Raw genomic sequence first — 20196 nt, 5'->3', positions numbered from 1 at the left:
AAACTAGATGGAGATAGGGACTTCTAGGGACTGGCCAGGGGAGGAAGAGGAGAAGGGGTATCATCTGAGGAAGGCCTGGTCCCTGTTAGTCACTTGTAAGGAACAGCAGCAGAATTGGATAACCGGAGGAGGAGCGCTCGTGTTTTGCCAGCTGAACTTGCTGTACCTATCTCTCGCTCTCCCTCTGTTGCTGTAAATCCCTCTCTGGTGTGGCAGTTTTACCCAGAATTAAATATAGCTTGTCTCTGTGGCTGATGGGCCTGGAGCTGACATGCTAAGGAGCTAAAGCATATGTTAAAAATAACTCACTTTGAATGCATGTGTGTGTGGCCACAGTTCTGTGGTTTAGACGGCCCATTCTTTTGCTGCTGCGTAAATAGACTTTGGCAAGCTTTAACAAACACTGCACTCTGCTTTTTGCCCCTGTAAAGTGTGTGTGTGTGGCAGGGGGCATCCCATACATACCCACATCCACACACGCTACAGTCAGGGTGCATATTGCTATGTAGACCTTCACGCATGTTTATTTGCTTTCAAAGCCTTGTGATACAGCACTGAGGGAGACCTGAGCTCCTTTTATAGGGACAACAGCTATTTTGCTCCTCTTTTCCTGCGTGCCTGGAAACCCCAGGAGATGTAGAGCTCAGCTGAACTGTAACTGAAGTGAGCAGGAGCTTTAGGAGCCGAGCTTGGATAGCTACAGAAACCAAGGTGGGATAAGAAAAGATAAAAAAGAAGTATCAAAGGGTTGCAGGCCAGTGCGGTGTGCAGAAGGGGAAATAGGTATGTTTGTGCCATTAAACCTTCTGTACAAGGGAGGTTTCTGTAAAAATAATGTCTTCTGGCAGTTTCATAGCTCAGTACCTAGTATTGAAATGCAGAGAATTAGAGGCCCATGAAAGAGGGTCACTGTGAATTCTCTCCCATCCTCTCCTACCTTGAAGGCAGGATAGTCAGCAGCCCTCGTTCAGTGCCTGATATCTTCTAAGCTGCAAAAGGAGCCCATAAAAAGTTCACCCTGAGCCTGGTGGTAACAGTGCAGCGACCTCCAGGATTTCTGAGTTCTCAGGCTGGATTTTCCCATTTCCGTGTGCTGTTAGAGCAGACAGGGACATCCCAACAGCATGATGTCATGCAACGACTTTGTCTTTCACGGAGCAATTGGCTGTGAAATGTCCTCGTGTGAGGGCCAGGGCCTCTTACACCCAAAGCAGACGTGAGCATCGGGGAGTGAGGCCACAAAGAACTGGCTGTGGAGCGTGGTTCAGGCTGCCAACTCCTGGAGCAAATCAGAGCAGGAGAGATCCTGAGCCAGCTGCTGCTGGCAGAAGCACCCTCCTGTCAGCATAAAAAGAGTTTATCTTGTCTTCTCTACATGGCTCCTGGTCCTGACGTGCACCCAAACACCCTCCTGCCTCTCTGTGGGTTAGGTTAGCACCAGAGACCCTGCAGAGAGTGCTCTGCCAGGCGTTAACAGGCTTTTGGTAGTGAGTCTTTGGGTAACATTGAATCTTCTTCCTTAGAGACTCTAACCCAGAGAATGAAATCACCACTGCAAGTTATCCCTTCTGAGAAAGGGCTGACATTACAGATATCCCAGCTATGAGCCCAAATGGGCCCTACTTTTCCACTGCAGCTAGAAATACGTGCTCAAGATGTAGATAAAAGTCAAATGGCCAAGCCATCCTGAGAGGACTTCCCTACAATGTTGATAAACATTGCACTGAACCTACGTAAGGATTATTTTGCCAGCAACTTTAACATGTAATGCCAAAGTTACTCAGCTTTATAGCGCTCTAGTATCAAGACAGCAGATGTGCATATATGAGACTAGTGTGGCTGGTGCTGTCAGGTGTCTAGACGTGCGATTACAATTCAGCTCCGCAAGCTCCTGTCAGAAGTAACAATTCCCTTGCTCTTCCATTTGCATTTCGGTTTTTGTTTCAGAAGATTAGGGAACCTGTCCTCTCTTCAAATAAAACACTGGAAATTGCTCACTATGCTCTTGAGGGCTCTGCCCATCTTCCCAGGCTTCCTCGTGGGTTCAGGCTTTGTGCAACCATTAGTGAGCACTGAACCCTACTCGCTGTCAGAGGCAAACAATGTTCTCTTGTGTTTATTGTTTATAACATCTGCAAATTATCCTGACTTCTAGGATATTCCTTCCCTGGCATCTCTGCTCTGCCTGCAGGGATGCAGGCAATACCCCAGAGCACCTTCTCCTCATGGGTGAGCAAGATAATGCAGTGACCTCTCTCTCTTACAGCGTGGGAGCAGCTGTGTGGGGCATGCAAGGGCTCTGGGCTGAAAGGACCTTGTATACTCCTCAGCAGCAGCTACAGGTTCTCCCTTGACAAGCGACAGGCACATTAGGGTGTCTTGTGGCTTTGCATGCAAAAGGGACCCCTGTTTGGAAGGGTAAATGGAATTTTGCGTGTTAGGGCTTCAGAAAAGTGAGAATACCAGAGGGTTGGTACTTTGCTGAACCTGCTATGAGGTAGCAGTGATGGGGTTTCCATAAGGATGTCTTCCAAAGGCCTCATAGCCTCTTTGAGATCCTGTCTGGTTCCTACAGGCAGGTTTACTGGGGAGTGGTTCTGCAGCCTCCCCACGTGCACATGGTGTGCAGGGACATGGTGGTGCCAAGTTCCTGCCAGAGCACAGCTCCTTCTGTCCCCGACAGGCTCTTACACTGATGTGCACCTTCCAGTGAAGATAATGTCAGTTCCTAACCACATTAAAATAGTAATTTCTCCCTCTTCCCACTTTTCTGAAGGAGGCAAGGGAGGTATTTTTAAAAGTAGCACTTGTTAATGGTTTTCAGGGATGTCAGTTCAATTACTTGGTTTGCTCTGCTGCTTTGTTTGCATGGACTGCTTTTTTAAAAAAACAATTATGTCAAAACTAGAGGTAAAATATCAACAGTAGAGGCAAGCTGGGTCATACCCAGTTGCACAACAAAGAACAAGAATATGTTCAGCTCTCAGATCGCAATTGTTAGCAGGCGCAAGACTCTCATCTCTGTTACCTCTATAGGCTTTTCTCTCTAGACTGGCTTTCCTTTGATGGCTTATATTTGAAGTGTCCAGTGCTTTATCTTCTAGTGTTTTCTATTGATTTTGCTCTCTTATTCTAGTCCTATTTTCTTCTGTAGGTCTTTCCCTTCTGTTGCAGCCCTCACTGATCTGAATGGTTTTCATGGGTTACAGCAACCCTGGCCGACAAAGTGGGCCATTTATGTGCGCTGAACATCTGCAAAACGGAAATTCATGTGCACCAAATAATCTCTTGGATAAAGCACAATAGCTCCAGATTTCTTAGAAACACGGATGTTGTGGCAGCTCACAAGCTTCAGATTCAAAGCTGGAGTTGTCCTTTCCCAAAATGTAGCAGTGTTCAGATCTGGGATTATCTCTACATCAGCTGTATAAAAATAAGCAAGCAGGAAAATCAACGCCCTTGTGAGTTTAATTTTGTTCTTAAACAGTAGGAATGAAAAATATAGAAGTCTGTCTCTCTGTCTGCCATCGTTGCTTTTCATTACCCTATTTTTGAAAGAGAGAGTCTGACTTTCAGCCTAAAATATAAAACAAAGAATAGATTTGAGAATGAGATAAGGAACTCAGCCTTCTCACAAGTGTCTTTTCTGTCTATACTGCTGGTTGGCTTCCAGATACAGTTTGGCTCTACATCAGGCTCAAAGGGTGGATCCTCACATATAACTTTGAATCCTGGCAGTGTACATGTTTACATGTAGCCTATCTGTCTAGATGCTTTTTACAGTTGGCAGAGTAAAACAGGCTTCTCTGGGCTATGATTTGTCTTACTATGAGGTAGACTATTACGTGTGATACTTTGGAGGTGTGTCATACTTTGGGACCCATTGCTTGCAGAGGAGGTTTGGTTATCCAGCCCAGATATGCTCATCTATACTTTGGATATCCAGAGCTGGTTCCCACTCTGTCCATGAGGAGTGGACGCGTGGGAAGAACTGAGCGTAGGTATCTGCGGGTGGACTGACTTGTATTTCCTCCATCTGTGTGAGCTTGCATGAAAGAGTGCTTGGTCTCTGCTTGTCAGCACAGTAGTGCAGTGAGAAGAACAAGGTTCTGCTCTGCTAAAGAGCCCCAAAACCCATGTCTGTGCCCCAGTGGGCACTTGCATGCTAGTGATGAGGGTGGTGGGTGCATCTGAACTGTGGAGGGGGCTCTTACCTAAACTTAACAACAATGTAGCTGTCACCAAAGCAAGGAGCAAACTGGAGTACAGCTTGCTGCACTAGGATAACCAGTGGTGAGTAAGGAAAGCCTGGGACAGCCCCTGCTCATGCTGCCCGGGCTACACTCCTGGCAGTGCCCAAGCCAGCGGGACTAAGCTTTCCGGAGTGAGACAGGTTGGGGTGTCTGCACAGGCTGCTTGCTGGGAGGTGTTGCATGTATTCGTGTGGCTGTACTGTCAAGCGACCAGGCACCGTGTGAAGCAATGAGGGCCGGAGGTGGTTTCCCCCCACTAAAAACTTGCTACCTCTGTTGAAAATAAGACAAAGGAATAGAGGACTGTCAGGAAATGAAGAAACAGTCAAAACAAGGTGAACCTCTTCACCTCTCTCTCCAGGTCGCTACCCACAGCAAAACAAAGGCACCTACATCCCGATCCTAGTAGGTGATGCGCTGAAACCTGGCGAGTGGGGAGCCAAGATTACCCACAAGGAGAACAACTCCATTCGCTTGTCCATCATGTCCTCTGCCACCTGCATCGTTGGGAAGTTTCGCCTGTACGTTGCTGTCTGGACTCCCTTTGGCATCCTCCGGACACACAGAAACTCTGCGACTGACACTTATATCCTGTTCAATCCCTGGTGCCAGCGTAAGTACCTTCTCAGAGTCAAAGGTTCACATTTTCTGCTGGTGGGCTCGTCGGGTTTTGGGAGGGGGTGGGCCAGGAAGCGGAGCTTGGTAGCGAGGAGGTTGGAGGCAGGCCAGTTTGGATCTGGAAATTGCATAGTAACTCTGCCAAGAGGCAAGTCTTTCAGGCTGGGGAATAGCCCTGCGTGAGTGGGACTCCATGCTGCAGACCTGTGCCTGTGCTGTAGCTGCAGTCTGCAGTTTTATGAGACCAAGCCTGTTTACCAGCTCAGGCAGCATGATAATGCTCTGTTTCTAGTAGTAAATATACTCCGAGGCTTTGCTTCGACTTCAGTGGGCATCAGTGTGAGCCTCCTGCCTGCGTGTGCGTGCCTTAAACTGACAAGTCAATACAGGCATGTTTTTTTCCAGGATTTGGTATGCGGCAGGATGTGGCAGCATCCCATACTCTGTTGAGTTACATTGCTGATTGCCACATTTAGGATTGAACATCTGCAGCCGAAAGCCTCCAGGAATTCAATGGGAGCTGCTGCTCCTGCACAGGTTGGGTGGCATCAGCTGCTGTGGCATCGCTGGTGGTGCCTTCCCGCTGCTACACGATATTTGCCCTTATAACTACCCCTTTAGTGGTGACTAATCACCAGCAACCCTGTCCTCTGTGAGGAACAGAATATTTTGCAAATAAGCCTTTTTTTATAATCCAGTGGGTTGAAGAACAATTTATTTTTTTTAAATCTCCCTGGATCCTGGGTAAAATCAGCGCTTATGCTGGCAGAATTGTATTTTACCTAATGAACTCCATGTGTGGCTTTAAGGAGAGCGCAAGGAGAACCAGAGATGTTTGGCTCAGCCTATTGACAGGCTATAGCACTGTGTCTGAGCTTCTGACACTTGTAAGGCTCCAAGTCATACATATTGCTATATATTTAGGTCACCAGTTAACTTTAACATTCTCCCACTACCCTCCTTCATCTTTCAATTTTTTTACCAGAGTATTTGCATCAAATAATCCCATATGAAAGAAGGACCATCCTATCGAGTGACAAGTAAGTTTAGTGTTATTAATAAAGTCCATTATTCAGCTACACTACTGTCAGTACATCGAATGATTTGTGCTGAATTCATTACTTGCCCCTGGTCCAAGGGAATATAAGCAATGATTAGCTTATGCATTATTTAGGAAGATATATGTTAATGCTGAGTAAAGCAGAGTTAGTTAAGCGGGAACAGGAGGGAAGGGCAGGGCCCAAGGCCCCACAACACAATGAGATACTTCTGAAAGCAGTATAGAGGTAGGTACATCAGAGCAGCACGCTAAGAATTTAGTCTGGGAGAGGAGGGAGAGTGTGTAACAGAAAGACGAGAATCATTGCCAAAGATATGACCCACTGGTGAGCAGACAGAACTGCTCAAGGTTTGAGAAGGCATCATCGGTCTGTCACAGCACCAGCTAGGGAGGTGTGATTCTCCGCCCCAAGGTAGAGCATCCCTTGGCTTTAGTCCTGAGTATCGTAACAGCCAGTTTGTTAGCCAGCATGGTAACTGTAGTGGCTCAGCACCTCCTTGGAAAGAGATAAACCCCAAAGAAAAAGCTTCTTAAATTGCTTCAGGTTGCCTCATGACTAGCACACAACTAGCTAGGGCTGCATGCAGCCCAAATGTGGAGAAAAAATGCAATGTGGGGGCTTGACTATCCCACTGTGGTGTGACTGGGAGCACACAGGCTGATTCAAGGTGCTGGTCAGGGAGTGGGAAGGGGAAAATCAATCCCTTCTTCACACCTCCTTCTGCACCAGCCCAGTGTGCTGACTGACCCATCTCCGTTCATGGCACACGGGTGCTGTGCTCTCCTGTGCCCTCCCTCCCTCACACCTGAGCTGAATGGGGCCAAAAGCCAGCAAGATTAAAACCACAGCATGGGAGCAAACCCGCAGGGAGCAAGACATGCAGCAGTTGCCTCCAACAGCAGCCATCGGCAAGGCTGATGGAAAAGCTCTGCTTCAGGAAAGCGAAAGAGAGTCCCAGGGCAGCAGGGATGTGCTATGTGCCCCCAGTCCCAGGGGAGGCAACTCGGGGTCGCCCCTGGAGAAACACATTTCTGTCTCCAGCTTACATGTTCAGGTGTGTCTCAATGACTTCAGGTCCTGTCCCTTGCTGACTATTGTAGTTTTCGTTTTCTGCATGTTTCATTTGGATTTGGATTTATTCTCATTTCTTGCCCCTACTTTTACTCCTAGGTAGTTTGGGCTAATTGGCTCCTGTATCTGCCTTTTCGCCCTTTCCTTGTGTTAGAAAACCAGGGACTGTTTCTGCACGCTTTATCCCCTGGCTGGAAAAGATTGTTCAGTGGAATGACAAAAGGGTATAAAAACTGAGGCAGTTAAAGTGCAGAGAAAACAATAGTTTGAAAATCTCCTAGGCTTGTTTGCTGGGTTAATAGCTAAGCAGAAAAGTCTGAGTGAAAAGCCTCATTAAAAAGAGAGAAGGCTGATGCTGGGAATGAATGGGGATTGTTATAGCAGGGAGCAGAGTATGGATTCTGTCAGTGTCTAGCGCAGATTTCCGACTCATCATTTTGGAGAAACATCAATGTGTCAGTATCAGCTTTTCTTTAAGACAGAGGCATTTATGCCCTTTCTTATACTCCTTTTTTCACTGTAGTTCTGTTTTGACATATCTTCCCAGCCAGGTATGCGGGGTTTTTTCTGCCGTTTCAGAACAAGTTTGAATACTTTACCAGTCAAGCTACAGAGTACTTTGCTTCCAAAATCATCAGATGCTTTTACGTGTTTTAGTCCCCTTAGCTACCTTTAAGGCTGATCACCAAGAAAACTTTAGATGCAGGGCCTGGTCCTGCAAAATGACATGCACCAGTCCCAAACATCTGGGAATCCAGCAAGCTAGTGGATTGAGGTTTCAGATACTCAGGTGAAATTTGCATTACTTAATAAGCAAGGTAAAGCCTGTGAGGAGAGGCAACATCCTTTCTTCCGCCAGCTGACATAGTTGGGAAAAACAGATGTGCTTCTGGGCATGCAGAGCCCTCTTCAGTTCTGAAACAGAAGATACAAATGGCAAGTAGTTAGGCATAACTTCTTGGAATTTAACTTAACTCTTAGCAGTATCAGACTACATGAAAGCAGAGAAGGGCTCCTTTGATCTGGATATTGTGAGCTCTTTCTGAGGAGGTGCTGAGTCCCAGCAACATTCTGCTGGGGAACATTCAGTGCTTAGCAGGGAAAGACCTTGCATTGGCTTGTGTGGCCCTGTCACAGGTGGAGATGCACAGTGTATCTGAGTGAGCTGCAGACTCTGTGGGCTGAGGTGTGTGTTTCATTCATCCAAGCCTCCTGCAAAACGCATTGTATTTAAGCAATTGAATATATTGCAACTTTACTGAGTCAGTTGCACATTTCTCCTGCTTAAATGTCCTAATATGGTTTGAGGATTAGTAACATGTAGTTGACTTTGGACTCCTCTCACATGTTCCTAGTCATCCAAATTTGGCCCAGTAATATTTTCTTGCGTTTATAGCTAAATCATAAATTTGATCTATTGTATCGCAGATTCCACGTGTGTAAAATTCACACAGAGCTTCATCCTTTTGCTACATTAATGTAGGCAAGCACTAGTAGTTGCAAGGCAGCATGGTGATCTTGGTCCTAGATGGAGTGGGTTTTGTAGATAACTGTATTTAGCTCTTGCAGCTCTGGGTTTGCCACAATGCTGTCCTCTACCCAGCTAGAGCCCTGGGAATTTTGTGGTTCCAGCTTTCCTGGATTCCCACAGGAGCGCACTGAAGGGAGGCTGGGTGCTCAGGGCAAGCCTGCTGCTTCCACCTCCACCCATCTGCTGGTGCTGCTGTGCTCAGCAGTCACCGTCTTCGTGAAGAAATAGCATTTCCAACTCCAGGCAGTTGCTGTGCTGGCGATGGGGTCCCCCCATACTGGGTAGGGTCCTCTCATGCTCATTCACCTTCCCAAATTGAAAGGGCTGCTCTGTACTCCTCAACACTGTTACAAGGAGCCTGTGTTCAGTGGGATTCCTCACCTGGAGTACTGTCTTCACGCGGAATGTATTTTCACCTTATCCATCTTCAAACAGAGAAGCAGAGAGGCTAATTTGCTTCTTTGTAGCATTGCTAGTGTCTTAGTAATTTCCCAGGATAAAAGAAGTGAGCAAAAAAAACCCCTAAACTGCTAGAGAAAAAGAACGAACAAACCCAGCACATTTCTGTGGAATTCTTCCGTTTGTCAGATGTGAGCCTCCACTTGCACAAAATAATTAGGAGTTGTACTATGTAGAGCATGCTTAGCATCAAAGTAGTCACAAATGCCTCGTATTTTCTTCTAAACAGTCTCAAGGGTAGTGAAAGCTGTCAAAAATCAAAGCAGCTGGCTTCTCTGTGAAACACAGAAGCCCTTTTTACTTTCTCAAAAACCACAAATATTTTAAAATAATTGACAGAGAAGTTAATCAATTTTCATCTGATTTAGCAAAGATCACGCAGTCTTGAAATAACATAAGCATCTCAATTGATACCAACCAGATCAATATTGGTATTTTTAATCCCTGAAAGAAAACAACAGCTGTCAAGAAGGCATATGTACACACTCCACTGAATGCGTAACTGTACAGAAGAAGGTGTGAATTCTTCTTTAAATGAGTTCTCTGTACCATTTGTATGGACATGCTTTAATAAAATCCAAAGCTCAGTGAGAAAATGCATATAATTGTTCAATCAGTAAATCAGGCAGATCCAGCCTAATGAAACAGAGCCTAGATGATCTGTAACATCTGCAACATTTTTAGTGGGATGTTACACAGAACTTCTTTTGAGCTGGGAGTTGGATCTCAAAAAACTGTATATATGTAATATACAGTTTCGTAAGTATGAGAGTCCCTGCTGGCATAAATAACTGCAGCTTTTTGATTCACTGTCAAGTTTTAACGCTCTCTTGCACCTGGTAGCCTCTGAATATAATAAACTCGTGATCTTCTGCTTTGTGCCTGGGTACAGGTTGACTAGGTCATGGGTAGTGACAAGCCTATGAAGAAACTTCTGGATGGCCCAGCCCTCAGAAACTGGGTGAATACCAGCACCCCACCAAATGCAAGAGTGGGTCTCAGACCTGCCTGCCTTAGGGAAAACCCAATAAAACCTGCCGCTTCTTTATTTGCTTGGATTCGGAGGTAGTCTGCGGTGCCTGTACAGCAACCCTGTCAAAAGCATAATAGCAAGCGCTGATGTCCTCAAATGCAATAAAACTTTCTTGCATCTAACACCTGCTTCCCTACCATTCCTTGCACACCAATGTGGAGGTCATTATGTCACATACCTATGCATAATCCCTTCTGTATGTATAGACATAGAGATATAAATATATCTTCATAGAAAACAAAACTTCCAGCAGGGTCAGGTGTGTAGACTGGCAGAACCTTCCACCTAGCTGAAGCCAGTGTGAGTTTTGCCATTTTTTTTTTTCAGAGGGCTCCGATTTGAGCTTATTTTCAGCCAAATTGCAATTTTATGGGCAAATGAAGAAGCTTTTGAGGATGATGTTTACAAGGAAGTACAAATCCAATTTGCATTTCAACAAAATACAACAAATCAATAGGCTTTTAAAAGTGAAATGATCCTCTAGTAATTTGTAGTGGGATGCTGAAAAAATCCACTATGGCAGTAGTGAGTGGTAGTTTTGTACTTGCTCATATCAAACTATCAGAGGTTATTGCTTCCCTTTAATTTGCTATCTGGTACCACATTACTGATTTCCTCAAATTAATCAGTTCCCAGACTATTAATGGTTAAGCAGTATCTCTTAGTCTCAAAATACAAGTATTGACACAGGAAAGAAATCCTCAACTATTCTAGTGTCACAGAATCATGACTTACTTCATACTTACCTATGAACATCTGAATAGTTTCATGTCATTCAGGGTTATTTATAAATACTAATAATGGGTTATTTATGTATGTGAATCATGTTTGCAGGGTAAGGGTCCACGCATACACTCTTGACTCTTGATATTAGACTAATCTAGGATATACCCTTTGTATATGTTTTGATAAAGATGTCTTCCAATTACTTACAGTTTTCACTTGGACACTTGAATGTCTCCTCATATTAGCTGGCCAGTCAAGATATATGGAGGAGGCATACTCCAGTCAATAACTTATGTACAGAAAAAGCAATCAAACCCTTCTGTTAATACACTATAAAAACTGTATTCCTTTTTTTTAGTGCACTACAGATTTTTCTTTGACTTGAGCTGTTTTCCGTTAACATTAATAGGTTTGAAATTGTTCTTTGATCTGTTTGTATGGATGCAGAATTGCGTCATGGTGCTCCAACTTTTAAATTAGTGGTACATGGTAATCATAAAATTCTTGATAAGACGTGACATTTTAATCATACTTTACAGATCCTGAGAAAACAGGCAGGAGTTGTCAGCATTTTTGTATCTTGTATGCTTTTAAGTTGTGTATCATATTCCTAACTGGGGTCACTACCTCCTTATTCTTGTACTCTGTTGAAGCAAGTAATGCTTTGTTTGATGGAAGAGGGGTAATTTTCATCAAAGATGACTGTATTATATGCTAAGATTTTTTTATCTGTCCGATATGAAAACTAAGCAACTGTGTTAACATTTATTTTTGGTAAACTGATGCAGAGGATGCCGTGTACCTGGATGATGAGAAGGAAAGAGAAGAATATGTCCTGAATGATGTTGGTATTGTTTTCCATGGAAACATCAACGAGATAAAATTGAGAAGCTGGAGTTACGGTCAGGTGAGCTATTTAGACCTTCTCTGGCTGCTCCCAGTAGGACAGCAAGTGAGTTTAATTGACACCAGACTGTGGTTGAGACTGTGGGCTCTGAAGTGCATTATTGGTGTCTCCTTCAGAAAGATGAGGGGCATAATTTTAAAATTGTATGAAGTGGGTATATGCCTAATCCAGAAAAGCAATGTTATAATAGCTAGTATTTAAAGATTTTGTTTTAGGAGCATATTTCAGATACTAAGAGGCTGCCTGTTGAAAGTTCTAATCATTAGCTGAGGTTTCCACAGTGCAGCAGTATTTCTGATGCTATGTTGTTGGTACTTCAGGACCAAACCAATCTGGTGAAAGAGTGAAGATTTTTTTTTTTCCTTTCCATTTTTCAGCAATAGGTTGTATTGCTTTTTGATGCTTCCTTTTAGTTTTAGCAGCTTGGTGGAAATAATGCTGATCTTTCTGGGGGTCAGCTTGTCACAGGGTTCCTATGACAAACTGGGATTTAATACCAGAGTTTTAAATTTCCTCACCACAGTGACAAAGGGGGGAAAGCCCTCCCTTTGCTGCCTGGACTTGACAACATCAGTCTCCAGTGGCCTCTTGCAGGCAGTGGGAAACACCCCACGCCAGGTTGGTGTGCGGTGCTGGTGTGCCTTCGATAACATCAGACTTACTGCTTGCTTATTTTACCTCATTCTGTTTGTAAGCACTAAGCAGCCTGCAAATCCCTACGGGATGAAAGAGTTAAGTTGTTGTGTGAGAACAGGAAAAAGGCATTAACAAGCAGAATCAAAATGAGCAAAGCTAACCCTGGCTGTCACTCAGAGGTGCTCCAACGGACAGTTATTGGACACGGTGAACTCTGCTCAGCTCACCTCTTGGATTTTCACAGCAGCACAATTAAGAACGTATTGAAGTATTTCCTTAATGCTATGGTGACGGATCCATTCAGTTTTCCTGGCACCTCCCCAGCGCAGCCTTGCAGAAGGGGCCTTCTTGCGTTGCTTTCTTTCCCTCAGCTAAAGACAGTCTCAGAGGTTGAGCTGGATGGATTGCCAGTGTGCTTGCCCTGGAGAGCTCTTTGAACTCACATCTCTCTTGTTTCCTTATTTAAGGGTACAATTTCATCTTTTTTTCCTGCGGCAGCACTGCCTTAGGGAGTTCCTGCCTCTGCACCATTCCTTTGGTTGTGTCAGTGCCGTTGTTTGAGGGGTCTGACTGTCATCCTGACTGAGACAAAAATAACCCTTAAATAAGGGGTGGGGGGAGGGGGGAGGGGGGGAGCAATGCCACAAGCTGATGGTGCCTCTGATATAAGAGATGTGGAACCAGATCCGGAGGCCAAAGCTGGGTGTGCATTTAAGTTGACCAAAAATGCCCCCTCCTGGTCCTTCCTTCCCCCTGCAAGTGCTTGTGCAGCCATGCAGTGAATCAGACTGGAGAGCTGATCTAGCTGAATAAGCATCTCCTTGGTTGTTTTTCTTTTTTCCCCTCCTGGGTTATTTTTTGGGCTTGCTCTGTTCCTAGATTTGGGATTCATTCTGTGACAGATGTAAGGGGGAGGGAGAGAGGGGAATGAGTGCTGGAGGTAGAAGGTGCTGCTTAAACCAGCTGCTGGATTTATGTCCTAAGATGCTAAATTAATGGCCTATGGTGGCTTGGCCTGAGGTGCTTATATTCTGCAAATCTGGCACCTTCCTGACACAAACACCAGCCTCCCTTGAGAAACTGCATTATTTATTTGGTTTTGCTAGGAGGTAGTTCTGTCTGGGAGGTTAGGGCTGTTCCATAGCCCTTTGTCGAGTACTTTATTCCTGTGTTGTCTGAAATTGGAGGACCTGATTTCCACACTGTACTGTGGTGCACCTTTTGCTATCACTTGCCTGTGTGAAAACTGAGTGTGGCAGATGTATCTAAGGGGGCCCAAGCTAAGAGTTTTAATGGAATCAATCATTTTGTATGGGTGTAACAGACATCTCAAACTGCAAAGCAATGGAGAAATATTCTTCTGGTTCCCTCACTTCCAGTGAGATGGAAGACGTGATGTTCCTGATCTTACCCTGACAATTTCCAACCATTAAAAACATGCACCTCCCTCATTTTCAGCAATTCCAGATGTTAAGAATAAGAGCATTGCTGTGAATGAGTAAAAATACTAGCAGCAAGGCCTATATTATGGATATAGCATACAAGTATGTATTTTGTTTTTATGATATATAGCCCTGTACAACAGTGTAAGTAAAAAGTATAAGGCCAGATACAGTCATAGAGGTGAAAGGTATATGGTCATATAAAAAAATACAGATAGACTTGTGCACGGTAATAATCTTAGGCTAAAAAATTGCCTTGAACAATGACAGCTGGAAGCTTTAACTCAGGTTCTAAATTAAAAAGGAACATACAGTTCAAAACTGGGTTACTAGTGGGAGATGATTCTCACAGCTGCTGTCTTTAATGAGCAGCATCAACATGAGAGGAGGAAAGGCAAGAAAAATGGACCAAGGAAGAAAAAACAACAGACCAGTTGAAACATAGCTGTAATGAATGAGGATGGAGGTGTTCCTTGTAACATGACTGTGATTCCTTTCTTCTAAGAAAGTGTAAATAGCCAGTCACTCACAAAAGCCCACAGGGGATTCAGGGGAAGTCTGACTTTGGAAGAAATCTAGGCACATAGGAATTCTCTAGCTGAGAAAGATCAGAAGTTGAATGCTATATTGATCGCTTAACATTGGGTTTTTATGAGAAAAATAAAATAAAACAGGTGGGCATAGAGTTCTTGTTGCTGTCCTGAGTTGTCTCATGTCCACATGTTGAGCTGCATTAGCTTTGCAGCCTGCTGTGCAAATGTAATTTTAGCACGTGCATTTGGTCAGATCAGACTGTAGGCAACGTGAGATCACATCTGACTGCAACTGACTGTGAGAAATACAGCCCTAATTCAACTGGTGCAAAAGGTGATACAGCCCCTCTTACTTTGATTTAAATGGAAGGTCATCTATTAGAAACAGGTTAGCATGAAAGAGGATGCCCACTGAAGGCCAGCCCATCTGAATGTATTGCTCTGTAACACAACGCACATCTGTGGGCAGACAGAATCTCTTTGCCTCTGTGTTTTCTCATGCCTTGTTTTCCACCTGCAGTCTTTCCCAGGTCGCTCTGCCAAAGTTTCTTCGTCCTGAATTTGGTTTATTTCCATTTCAGCTTGTGATGGGCAGGCAGTGCCTGAGCCTGGCCCAAGTTCACTCACCTGTCCTGGCTGCCTGCTGCTGCTCTGGTTCCCCTGACATTTCAAGGGTGTCCAGCCTTACAAGTGCTATGCTTCTATTCTGCTTCCCTCTAGATAGCATTTTCATGCCAATACGAGAGCAGGACACTGATTTAGTTTGATTTAATGGTTTTAAATCCCTGGATAGTGAAGAAGAGCAAAACTGGCTTTAGAGTTAAGGCTACTCTGCATCGTACACTACTGCAGCAGCGTAAGGCAGCTAGACTTTACAGTTTGTCCTATCTCTTCTTCTGTTAATCCAGTTATTTCACAAGCATTCATGTCATTTTGTAAATGCTGAGGTGGAAGGCAACAACCCTGACAGCAATTTCTTTCCTCTTTATTCTTTCTGTATATGCTGGCAAGATCGACAGTGTCTCATAAACTGTAGATGAGAAAGATTTAATTTGCAGGGTAAACTTCTTATTGATTTAACTCAGGTCTTGGGCACTGCTGATGACTTAAAGTGCAGAAAGCAGATTTTGATCCTGGTGAAAGTGATAAATCATTGGGCCAGATCAGAAGAAAAGTGAACTTGAACCAGAAAGGACGGCTATGAGGGCCCAGAGTTTACATTATCTGTTGTGAGCATTTTCCTTGAGAAGGAGGGTCTCCACAGCATGGTTATTCACCCAAGATTATTTACATCACATACCAGTGGAGTGGACTGGAGAGTCTACCATGCAATTATTCAGCTTCCCAGGGATGATACAATATTAGGAGTAGGTCTCTGGGAAACACTGATGCCTCTTTCCCTATTTGCCCAAACACCATGAATTCAGTTTTGCTCAGACTATAAGGTGTTACTCACTAGTGAATGTCTGCTCCAGAGAAAGTAATCCAATGCAAGTGTGGGTGATGAGAAGAGAGGTGTGCTGCCTTGGCGGATGTTTGCTGAAAAGGATTCATACAGCTGTGGTACCCTGAGCAATGAGAGACAGGCAGGCTTGAGGCAGAGGCAAAGAAAAGGACTTTCCCTGGCCAGGACATGGCTGAGAGTGGTGAAACACAGTGGTGCCTCTGCTTTCTTGGCTTCTGCCAAAGCTCGGCTGCTGCCTGGGATGTCACCCCCATCCTTCCCATCTTCCTTGCAGCATCAGCAGCAGTCTTGACTCTTTGGGGCTTCCTTTTCAGCTCTCTGGCCTCACTCTTCCTTCTCCTCTGCCTCTTGCCGGGCTGCCAAAGCAGCAGCTTGGGCTGGGCTCTTGCTCACTTTCTTCAGGAGGCAAAACTCAGATTGCCCTTATCTGCCAAGGAGGCCTAAGCCAGGCTGGAGACAGTTGCAAAATCAATCCAACTCTAGTAGCAGCATGAGAGCAAAAATCCTGTTGGTGTGAATCGTATCTTTACAGATGCAAGTGTAGAACATAACACCTAACACGGCAAGGGGACAAGCTCCGTGGAGTTTCTGTCACAGCCTTGAATGTTAATATGCGATTGTGTATCTAGAAGATACTAATTTTATTTTCTTTTTTAGTTTTATTAATGTGCGTTTCCCTGTCTCCTACTGTTTTCCAGGGGACAGAGGTATTTTCCTTTGCTATGCAGTTTCTCCTAAGGAAAATGAAATACATTGCAGGGCAACTTCTGTGACAAATAATTTCTGGTCTATTTAGGCACCTCTGCCCTCAATTCATTCTTGTGCTTGTTCATGCTGGATCGAAGAAATTGTACCTTTTCACTATTTTTGAAGAAGACTACTTTAGGTCACTTGGTATTTTTGATGTCTAAGTTTTGTAGACCAGGATTAATCAGTATAGTCAGCTTTTGGCTTGTCAATTTTAAACAAATTTAAAAATTAATTTTAAAATGTAAGTATCTTCAAATTAACATTGGCAAACCACTTATTGTTCAACTTCCCAGCATTGCATTGGCTGGGTCAGAGAAGTCCTGAAATTAACAGGTCTGGAATCTGTGAAGGACATGAAGTCCTTCACGAGCAGACTAGCTTCTTGTAGTTATTATTATACTATCTTCCTATTATATACTTGTTAGCACTTAAAATTTTATGTCCTGTCAGAAAGGCTGTGTTGTCATTTCAACCTTCTGGAAACTGGACTGAGATTGAACTGAAAATTACACTCTCTTTTCCCTCACAACCACTCACTTTTTTTTACCATACATGAGCAATTATTCTAGAACAAAACTTGTATTTTTAAATGTGGAACTTTGACTTGACCAGCTAATTTTGAAGCTGATCAGCTATTATAACAGTAACGAAAGATAACATTGCCTTTGCTTTCCAGAATAAAAAGTGACTCAATTTTCCCTCTGTTTCCCTTTTTATTTTCTTTTATCTAGTTTGAAGAAAACATTCTGGATGCTTGCCTGTTCCTGATGGACAAGGCAGAACTGGAGCTCTCTGGGCGTGGAAACCCAATCAAAATCTGCCGTGTTGCCTCTGCAGTGGTATGTAATGGATGCCTAATATGTGTCAGAAGCAACTCATAAATCAAAGCCAGGCTTATTTAACTGGCCCTCTTGCCCCGATGTGCTCACTCCAACAGGTGCCAGATCAATTGTCCATTCTGACCTCTGGGGTCTGGTATTTTATTTCACTCAGCTAAAGGTGAAATACTTATGTCTGCTCATCGCCTTTTCCTGAGAATGGTACCTCACTGGTAGCAAAACTGCTTTTAGACATTGCAATCCAGGCATGATAGCATTTCTTGTGACACTGTGCTCACTTTCTAGTAGCTGAGATAGCTAAGAAAGCTATTTCTGCCATGGACAGTAAGGCAGCATAAGGAGTGGAATTTTGGATGGGGAACTGAGAGACTTCATGTGGACTCCAGCACTAACCTCAATGGGTCTTAAGACAATGCAATGGTGGGTGTTACTGTGTCTGATTTTTAAGCCCTGAATGGCCTAGTCAGGCTGAGAATATTTATGTGAGTTACCTTGGCCCCAGAAGAAAACACTGTGAGAGCTGTCCTCCTAAACATGGAGTCCACAAAACTTACCCCATTCAGAATGGAAGTACCTAAAATAACCAGAAGCAAAGAGTAAGGAGAAGACTTTCCATGTCTCCATTCTTTCTAGCTGCTAGGCACCAGGAGTCATGCCGTGGGTACAAGAGCAGCCCCATCCCTAATATTCAAGATGGATGTCTCATCCAGGATGAGGAAGGCAGAGGCTGAGTCCACTCCTCTGCCTTATAGACGTCTGAATTGATGCCTTCCACTTCCCAGAATAATACTCCAGTCATCGAGCTAGTGTCATTAGATGTTCTTCCAAGTCAGCTACTAAAATAGACTGTCCACAAAAAATGGCTGCTGGAGACAGATGATCCTTTAACCCACTTGTTACAGCATTTTCCCAGGCTTTATAAGAATGAGCTCTTTGTCTTAGATGACATTGAAATGGGATCTCCAGCCTCTCAGTGCCACATGCTGAACATTGCATACCATCATGTTAAATAGAATAGCTTCCGCAAGAAGTATTGAGAACACCCCCACTTCTCTTTCTCTTTTAACCTTTTGGTTAGTTCTTTCACCCAAGACATTAGAAATGTGACTTCAGACCTTCAGACAGAAGTAAGAATTGAATGTGGTTCCTCATTGCTGGGCTAGTAGGTGTAAAAGGTCCCTCATGCAGGGACCATGGATGCCTTAAGGGCAGAATAGCACAAAGTTTATGAACTCAAATTGGGCTTGGATATTACTTAGGTTTTGAGCCACTCAATCGTTCTAGGGAGGTGGAGAAATTCACCATTGGAAGTCCAGGAGTCAATGGACTTTAGGTCTAATCTGCAGGACTAGGCCATAGGGTGGGAGTTTTGGCCGTCTGAAATCTGGACCTCAGTAAGAAGTGGCCAAGAGGTGTTTAAGTCCCATCTGTGTTCTTTACCCTCATTCTTTCTCAAGTTGAAATGTGATAGAGCTGAGTTTGTCTGAGGAGGTGCCCCCATTCTGGGATCATTCTAAGGTTTCCTGATATTGCAGAACAGGTAGAGTTGCCCCCTTCTTCCTCTCTTTACAGCCAGAGGAGAGCCTGAAGGTCAACACACTGCCTTGTCCTTGAAGTGCCTCTTTTCTTGGCATGTCTCCTACAACAGTGAGATGGGCACAACCCCTTAACCCTTTGGTTATGACTCTGAATACATATCTTTATTCAGTCCTAGGGTTCACAGGAAGTCGATTTTCTAATTATAAAACAGTAGTTAATCTAGCCAAAAGCTTTTAAATGAGAATTGTGATTTATTTGGCTGGTGTGTAGCTGTTCCACATTAGCATAATTAAAAGATACAGGGCGAATGAGCTTTTTGCACAGCCTCGACTGGTTTGGTTCAAATTGCTGCTAGGAGATGTATTGCTCGTTAATGCCTATCAGTATAGCCATTAGTCAGCAAAACTCCTTGCTTTGTATAATCTTACCAGGAGAAAACTTACACAGCAAATTCCTTCTTGTTTTCGTGTGTGCTGGACTGTAGAAATTAGTTTCTACTCTAAAAATAACAGTGGACTGGTTCTGCTCTCAATCCGCTGTAAATCAAGAGTGATTTTATTAAAATCTCTGGGCTGATACAGACAGAAAAACAGACGATGTTAGGAAAGAATCTAGCTTAATATTTCTGAGGCTTGCTTATCAGTGTGTAACTGATCATGTTTATTAAAAATACATAGCAGTAAGCATGTTTAATGTTAATAAAACTTACTAAACTGGCAACATGGATACTCATTGTGGTGATTTTATCTCTCCATTATTTTTAAGTGTCTGACCTTCATTCAAAGTTGTTCAGTGATGGAGAATCCGTGGCCCTTAGCAAGATTGTTCTATTCATCTACCTTCTTAATTAAACATTTCTGTCTGTCTTCTAGCCTAAACTTGGCTATATTCAGTCTCTCCCATCCTATCTTTGTCTGCTGGGTTAAAGAGCTCTTTATTATTCAGTCTCTGACATCCCTAATGCTCATTTCCTTTGTCTTTAGATCAACTCCAGGGACGATAATGGTGTGATTGCTGGATCCTGGGACAATACCTACTCTTACGGTGTCACACCTTCAGCCTGGACGGGAAGCGTGGACATTCTCTTGGAATATTACAGTTCTAAGCAACCCGTGCGATACGGCCAGTGCTGGGTCTTTGCTGGTGTCTTCAACACATGTAGGTATCAGTGAGAAAAGCTCCATGCTGCTATGCAATTCTTGCTTAACAAGGGAGAGCTTTTAGGTTAAACTTACTAAAATACTTCCTGGCTCTGTAGTGTTCAGGAGTAAATAGTAAAGATATTTAAAAATACATGGCTAAAATAGATGGTCTTTAAATAAACCTTTGGCAT

The 20196-nt window shown here is 43.8% G+C and overlaps 1 protein-coding gene across 2 annotated transcripts in view; it reads left to right on the top strand.

Moving 5' to 3' along the window:
- Positions 1–20196, top strand: part of F13A1 (coagulation factor XIII A chain) — a 151091-nt gene that overhangs the window by 103500 nt on the left and 27395 nt on the right. For both annotated transcript variants that reach the window (XM_069809037.1, XM_069809038.1), the window contains 4 exons: positions 4615–4866; positions 11541–11659; positions 17217–17324; positions 19847–20021. In XM_069809037.1, coding sequence (XP_069665138.1) covers positions 4615–4866; positions 11541–11659; positions 17217–17324; positions 19847–20021 — 654 coding nt within the window. The remainder of the gene's footprint in view (positions 1–4614; positions 4867–11540; positions 11660–17216; positions 17325–19846; positions 20022–20196) is intronic.

Source organism: Haliaeetus albicilla, chromosome 21, assembly GCF_947461875.1.
Source record: "Haliaeetus albicilla chromosome 21, bHalAlb1.1, whole genome shotgun sequence".
NCBI lineage: Eukaryota > Metazoa > Chordata > Aves > Accipitriformes > Accipitridae > Haliaeetus > Haliaeetus albicilla.
The sequence above is the reverse complement of the archived record's forward strand: the minus strand, read 5'-3'. Positions and strand labels throughout refer to the sequence as shown.